Source organism: Empidonax traillii, unplaced genomic scaffold (assembly GCF_003031625.1).
Source record: "Empidonax traillii isolate 1590-97213 ecotype Southwest subspecies unplaced genomic scaffold, ASM303162v1 scaffold1981:size74362, whole genome shotgun sequence".
NCBI lineage: Eukaryota > Metazoa > Chordata > Aves > Passeriformes > Tyrannidae > Empidonax > Empidonax traillii.
Genome location: NW_020957174.1, coordinates 1 through 7,918, shown reverse-complemented (window position 1 = coordinate 7,918; position 7,918 = coordinate 1). Strand labels below are relative to the sequence as shown.

Below are 7,918 nucleotides of genomic sequence, written 5' to 3'. Positions count from 1 at the left end.
AAGAATATTGTATCAGGGACACTTAATTGTGCCTCTCAGAGGTGGGTGAGTGGTTTCCTAGCAGCAACACGGAGCAAAATAGGAAGAAGCATAAAGGCTTATTGTGGGGAACAAGGAGCCTGAATGAAAATTCGACAAAATAATTGTCTTCTGTGAAGGGAAACACACTTTTCATTAGTGGCACTTAAAGAAAAATGAGTCCCAGCACTGCTGAGAATGTCCTGTACTTCCTTCCTCCTGCTTTGCACAAGGGGAAGCGAAGCGATGTTGGATCAATATTCAACATGCACACACAGAAAATTCCTCCTAATTTTTAAGTTCCATGCTGGTTTAGAGGCAGATTGCAGCGTCCTGAGCATTAACATTAATGTTTCCCCCCCCCTCCCTGCTCTTCAGCCTCGTGCTTATCAAGAAGCCTGAACGCTCAAATATCTCTATTTACAACGAGAGAATCTATTTCTTGATCCATTTTCCTCCGAGCCTACAACTAGAGATTATTTACTGAAGGGCTGGAATCTGCACAAAGAGACGTCTTCTCGTGCTTTGTCAACTAACTGTGAAAATTTCCTGTAACTGGGAAACCAACTGTGGATAAAATGTACTGGATGCCCTCACTGGAGTCTCCAGGTGATGATTTCCCTTCAGAGATGCCAGATCAGAAAAAAAAAAACCACCAAAATTTCTGGAGATGACTTTTTGACTGGGAATCCTGGGAAGAGTTTGATGCTGAACCACCTCACAGTGGGCTCTCCTTTCCACCTTCTCCACAAGCCCCAGGTCTCACAGTAACTCAGAGATGGATCTCTACTGCTCTTCCCGCGTTTCTGACAGCCCAGTTTCCCCCTGGAAACACCATCACCCACCAGCCCAAGGCCATTTTCCCATTCCACGTGCTCTCCAAGGCCTGGGGGAGCCCTAGGAAGAGGGGGGGGACAGGCAGGACACAGCACCAGCAGCTCCTGGGCCACCAGCAAAGGCTCCACGTGGATGTGTTGGGAAGCGCTGCCGCAGCCACAATCTGATCCCAGCATAATAGAGCCTTCCCTGGGCTTGCAAATAACTTCCTTATCTCCCACCAGCATATTTTCACGGGGAAACTTTAATCAGAGAATTCAAAACCCCTCCTGACTGCAGAGAAAGCACCTTGCAGCTATTTTTACATTTGATGTGCTGCGTTTTCCTGCCCTTCCTGATTAACACTCCTCGACTTGGACACCTCCTAAAAGCAACCTCTGAGCAGTGATTTACCTGCCATTTAGTGATTTACCTGGCCAGCTCTGCCAGCACCAGGGCCTGGCATGGGATGCAAAAACAGTCCTTTCAGGGAAATCACTGCAGCTTGTCAACATTTTTCCAACACAAAGGGAATACAACCTCGTGTCGGGATTTTTACAGGGGTACCTGGTGATGGAACAAGGGGTGATGGCTTTAAACCAAAAGAAGGCAGGGATAGATGGGATATTGGGAAGGAATTGCTGGCTGTGAGGGTGGGGAGGCCCTGGCCCAGGTTGGGCAGAGAAGCTGTGGCTGCCCCTGGATCCCTGGAAGTGTCCAAGGCCTGGTTGGAGCACCCTGGGCTGGTGGAAGGTGTCCCTGCCCACAGCAGGGGGCGGAACTGGGTGATCCTTGAGATCCCTTCCAACCCATTCCATGATCCCATGGATAATGACCCCATGGATCTACGATGCCTCACACCATCAGTGAGTGTGCAAACACAGTGATGTTTGTGTGTCAGGCTGGAAAGTACAACTACCACCTCCAGCACGGATGGGAACGCAGAGCAGCACAAAACATTGCTCACAAATGCACAAAAAGAGTGGGATCAGCAGATTATTAATGGGAAAGGAACAAGGGATGTAGCTCAGGGGAGGGGGAAAGCAGGAGCCTGGCTCTGCCAACCCTTATCTGAACAATTCCCCTCTGGAAAGCTTTCCACTGAGCAGGAATGACTGATGGGCAGGAGTCACCCTGGCTGCATCAGACAGGATGATTTGCTCTCCCTGGCCTTTCCCAGCCTCCTGCTCCCCCCTCTCTCTCCTGCCTCGCCGGTAAATAGCGTTAAATCACAGCAAATTAAAACCCTGGGCCCAAAGCGCTCCTGCCATGAGCTGCTGCTCCATCAGATAAAGGACTGAGAGCTGCTCCACAGCCTCTCAACACGTTTTCTAATTTGTTTTTCGGGCATCTGGATGGTTTCAGTCTGTCATTCGTTCACCTCCACAACAAACTGTTTTGGGGGGACAACCCTCACGAGGGAGAGCCCAAAGGAACTCACGTTGTGATCTGGTGATTGCACTGAGAGCTCAGGGTAGGGGGGTTTTGTTATTTTCTCAGGCAACTCAGCCTCAATTTATTCATGCCTGCACTTCAAATTATCTCCACCCGAAATGAGTTTACGAGTATCAGAGGTGTTTCATCTGCCAGATAACGCCGTGAAACCGAGTGTCAGAAACACCTTTTCCTTTGTACCTGTGTTGTCAAATCCTTTCCTCTAAGGAAGGCAGGCTTATCCTTCTATTATTTTTCCCCTCCCCTGCTTCCAGGACAGGAATGTGTCCACTGGGAAGTTTTCTGTAGCCCCAACCATCACCCTCTTGCTTGAGGAAACAGGATGTTCACACTCCACCTGCGGGCTCTCATCTTCATCCAAAAGGTCGGTGCCGCTCCCAGCAAACACATTAAATGAACATCCAAGGATTTTCTACTGGATTGCCTCCACATTTGGAAGGAGAAACTCAAAGTCTTCAACCAGCAGTGGGATGTCTGTTCTACCTTTCCAGCTCCAACTCTCTCACCCCACCCCGTGATATTCCATTAGTAGGATCCATGGGGATGGTGCTGTTTAACATCTCTGCTGGTGATGGGGACACAGTGGGACTGAGGCACTGGCTTCCCACTGCCAGAGGGCAGGGAGAGATGGGATACTGGGAAGGAATTGCTGGCTGGGAGGGTGGGCAGGCCCTGGCACAGGTTGGGCAGAGAAGCTGTGGCTGCCCCTGGATCCCTGGAAGTGTCCAAGGCCAGGTTGGAGCACCCTGGGCTAGTGGAAGGTGTCCCTGCCTGTGGCAGGGGGGTGGAACTGGTTGACCTTCAGGATCTCTTCCAACCCAAACCATCCTCTGATTCTGTGACTAAGGCTGAGCAAGAAGCCCCTTCCCTCACATCTGCACATCCCCTCTCACAGCTGGATTCTGGTTTACAGCTGCTCTTTCCACGCCACAACACTAAAAAATTAAAAATTCACAGCAGATCCAAACAAAGTCACGAGGCTGAGGGGCAAAATTCCAAGTCCTACACGTTCATTTCTCAATATTAACTGTACTGGGCTTTCAAGGAACATTTTTTTTTCCCCCCACTCTGTTAACTGGATCCCGCACAACCCAAAACAGCCCTTTGTGCCAAAAGAGTCCCAAAACACTTGACAAACTCGAAATGCAATTTTAACAGGGTTCTCCTAATCCTCCACTGAAAGGCAGCCAAGTCCTCAGCTGAAACACGGGGGCAGCCTTTGTGAAGGAGACAATTGAGGACCATCAACACACATTTACCAAATGGAACGGGAGGTGGGACCCAGATAAGCAGAAATCCGTTGGAGACACTGGGATTAACACCCGTTCCTTCCCCAAAACAGGCTCATCAAACCCTACAACACAGCCTCTTTTTTGGCTGTGGTCACTTCAGCTTTACAGAGGAGGGTAAAAAAAAATCATCGTCACGAGCGACAAAAGGAATTTCGTCCGGCTTCGATTCGAAGAGACGAGGGCTGAGCCTCGAATTATGACTTATGGGGCTGTAATTTGAGTTGAGACAAAAGAGGAAGATTTCATAAAGATTTCAACACCAACAAAATAACTTCTAGATCTTCGTTTGCTTTTTGACTTCTGGGGCTTCTTTCACCCCAGCTTGAAAACAAAACACAATATTCCAAAGCACCAGAAATCTCGGCCGCCAGAAATCTTGGCCACTTTTACCTGAGAGGGGTAAAAAAATGAATGATTTCTTTAGGAGAAGTTAAAAATTTCTGGTGTGGGGTTGTAAGGAGACAAAATGAATCATCGGGCTGTAATTTGAGTTGAGACAAAAGAGGAAGGAGCAGAGAGTGGGAGAACATCAAAGGGCTCAGGGCAGGGCAGATCTGAGGCAGCACTTACGCTGACACGTCCCCCCGTTGGTGGGATCCCCGTAGTAGCCAGAAATGCAAGTCTCACAGTGTTTGCCTGTTGTCAGGTTCTCACATTTCTCACAGATGCTCTCATTGACACACTTGCTGTGCCCATTACACTGGCAGGCTGGGAAAGAAAAAGAAAAAAAAAAAACAGGAAAAATGATGAGTATTTGTGCTCTAATTTAGTATTTGTGCTCAAATGGACCCTCAGGGGAGCGTGTTGTGCAGAGGGTGAATTTAAACCTTTTCCTGCACCTTTCAGGGAGATTTTTGCATGAGCTCAAAGAGAGAGGGGGGGGTATTGAAAATCTGGAATTCAAAGCAATAGATGGACAACTGATTAGGGGCACAGTTGGCTTGGAAGCTGCTGGTGGGATGGATTACAAGGAATGGGGAGGGGAGCGTTTAACAACAGCACAGGTCAGTTTTTTCCACAGGTTTTGTGTCAGGAACACGAGTTAAAAGTCGTCTCCCATTCATTCACCTGGGCACTGGATGAAGGCCCAGCTGTAGCTGCTCTCCACGGGGCACATGCTGACGTTGAGGACGGGCTCCAGGCTCTGCTTCCCCGCCGGGGACGGGCTGGGCATCCTGACGGGCCCCCGGGAAGAGCCTTCCATGCACTTTCCCTTGCCGGTGTTGGTGGGATCCGTGCACCACCCGCAGCCAGGCTGCTCCAGGCAGTGGGCACACGTGCAGTAGCCCGAGCAGTTCTCAGCTGTGAAAACAACCCCGAAATCAGGGAAGAAATCACACATTCCCCCCCCACCCCCCCAAAAAAAAAAGGCGGCAGCGAAGGCGGAAAGCCCCGCGTGGTTTTTGTGGCCTCGGTTTTTACCTCATCAAATCCACCCACCTTTATCCTGATATTCCCAGTAATATTTATTTGTATCTAAAAACATATTTATTCCAGGATCTCAGCTAACAGAGGTTGCACTAATCAGTGAGTGATGAAACAGCCTGAACCATCACACAGCACCCGCTCAAAACCAGAGGTTAATGTTCCCTCTCCGAAGCATCTCCCGTTGATTTACGAGGGATCAGATGATAAGAGGAGCCATCTGGAAGCAAAGGCTGAAAAACCAGCCTGTTTACCCTCTGTGAGTCCCTTCCTACCACATGTTTTAGTATCACATGCTGTTACTGTGAGCACTCGCCCGAGTCAAAGAGCATAAAAACACAAACCCAGAATGAAGTTCTGCCCTTTAGCCCTCCCTTTCTCCAGTGGAGATTGGATTTCAGGGGGGACAAAACTCCTCACAGGTACAAAACTTCCCCTGTTCCTTTGGCCAGGTCACCTTAAAAAAATAATTCTGTAGATTCTTGGTGTTGCAAGACGAGCAGACTTTCTGTCTTCATTTTTAAATGGACAAGATTTGCCTTTAAAACAGGACCAAAAAAAAATGTAGCAGAAGAAGGTTGTTTTCCATTATTTCAGCTTACTCATCTCCTGCCTGATGCTTCCTCCAACTTTTGACCTCTGGCAACAGGGGAAGTTCACCACTCTAATGTTTGACTGTTCCTGAAACACATTTTCTCCATCCCTTATATTTTGCAACACTTTTGAGCTGCTTGCTCCTGAAGATTTCAACATCAATAAAATAGCTTCTACATCCTCATTTGTTATAGATTTTTGGGGCTCTTTTGCACCAGTTTGAAAAAAATAAAAAGCAATATTCCAAATCTTGGTCACCAGAAATTTTGGTCACATTTACTTAAAATGGGTAAAAAAATGAATGATTTATTTAAGAGAAGTTACAAATTTCTGGTGCGGGGCTGTAAGGAGACAACAGTTCAGAACAAACCAAGTCTGTAAACCCTCATTTGCATTTTGATCAAGATTTCACCATCAATAAAATAACTTCTAGATCTTCATTTGCTTTGAGACTTTTGGGGCTTCTTTCACCCCAGCTTGAAAACAAACCACAATATTCCAAAGCACCAGAAATCTTGGCCACTTTTACCTAAGAGGGGTAAAAAAATGAATGATTTCTGTAAGAGAAGTTAAAAAATTTCTGGTGTGGGTATGTAAGGAGACAACAGTTCAGAACAAAGCACTTGTGTAAATCCTGATTTGGATCTTCATAAAGACTTCAACATAAATAACTTCTGAATCTTCGGGGGTTTTAGATTTTTTGGGGCCTCTTTCACCCCAGTTTGAAAAAAAAAAAAAAAGCAATATTCCAAAGCACCAGAAATCCTGGCCACTTTTACCTAAGAGGGGTAAAAACTGAATGATTTCTTTAGGAGAAGTTAAAAATTTCTGGCGTGGGGCTGCAAGGAGACACCACTTCAGAACCAACCACTTCTGCAAACCCTCCCTTAGGGTTTGACAAAGGCAAAAAAGGAAATCCTGCATTTCCACCTCCCTCCACGGGCAGCCAACCTGCCCCTCTCACCCAGGCTGCTCCAAGCCCACCCAACCCTCGCTCCGGGGAATTTCAAGCACGACCCACGCGGCGTTCCGACGACTCTTCCCATCGGAACACCCCCCCCCCTTTTCCCCCCCTGAGCAATGACTCACGGGGGCAGCTGCTCATGGTGTACCACTCCATGCACTGTCCGTAGGGGAAGGAGGCCACGTAGGCGTTGGAATCCACGCACTGCCTCATGTTGCTGCACCACATGCACTCGGAGCTGCCGCTCGTGCACTCCCCGCACGCCGAGCGCAGGGCGCAGGGGGTGCGGCACTGCTTGGCACTGTGGTTGGCTTGGGGGGGGGGATAAACACAGGGATTCAGACAGGAATTGCTTCCCAGTTATCCCAAATATCCTATCTGGCAGTGGGATCACATTCCCTCTTGTCTTGTCCCTCCCCATGCCTTGTCCCCGCCCCGGTCCCTCTCCGGCTCTCCCGGAGCCCCTTTGGGTGCTGTGATGGCTCTTGCTCAGCCTTCTCCTGTCCAGGCTGATCCTGTCTCTGCAGGGAATTTGCTCCAGTTCCCTCATCAGATTCGTGGTGTCCCCTGGACGTGCTCCAGCAGTCCCACATCCTTCTTACATTGGGGGCACCAGAATTGGGGGCACCACTGCACGAACCATCAAATGACAGAACGGTGACCTAAAAGGACCTTAAAGTCATCTCATTCCACCCCTCTGTGCCACGGGCAGGGACACCTCCCAGCATCCCAGACTGCTCCATGCCTCATCCAGCCCGGCCTTGGACACCTCCAAGGGATCCAGGGGCAGCCACAGCTTCCCTGGAAATGGTGTTAGGAGTGTTGGCTTTCTCTCTCTCTCTCGGCAGGTCTGTTGATGTTTCCCCAGTGAAGGGTTGGGAAGAACCCCAATATTTTAGATGAGCACACTGGGACCTGCTCTAAGTGACGGGATCAGTTCCCCACATCAAACAAGCCCTGAAAGCAGAACTAACTCAGGAGTTTTTAGTGTGAGCCAGCACATTATCATCTGTTTCAAGTGACTGTTCTCGGACCACAGAAACCAAGTTAAAGCTTAAATCAAAGTACTTCGAGTGAAAACACACAGAATTTGGAGTTCAGGTTCACATTTAGGATCTGCATCCTGCACTTCCATAAAGAACCATTTCAAGTGGTTCTCACTTAAAAAATTTTATGTAATCAACCAACTTTCTCAATACTTAAAAGAGGCACTAATTGGCATTCAGAAATAATCAGCTATAATGGAGAATGAGCAGACCAAGCCATCTGAAAAGATATGCAGTTCCTACAAAGCTGCAAGACTTTTCCCAAAAGCAAATAGCTTCTTTTTCTTTTTTTTTTTTTTTTTTTTTTT

At 48.2% G+C, this 7,918-nt stretch overlaps 1 protein-coding gene across 1 annotated transcript in view; it reads right to left on the bottom strand.

The window, feature by feature from the left end:
* Nucleotides 1–6,875, bottom strand: part of LOC114071364 (attractin) — a gene marked incomplete at its 5' end in the record, with an annotated part of 71,126 nt that extends 64,251 nt beyond the window's left edge. The window contains 3 exons of the mRNA XM_027909187.1: nt 4,152–4,289; nt 4,650–4,883; nt 6,690–6,875. Coding sequence (XP_027764988.1) covers nt 4,152–4,289; nt 4,650–4,883; nt 6,690–6,875 — 558 coding nt within the window. The remainder of the gene's footprint in view (nt 1–4,151; nt 4,290–4,649; nt 4,884–6,689) is intronic.
* Between the last annotated feature and the right edge of the window lie 1,043 nt (nt 6,876–7,918).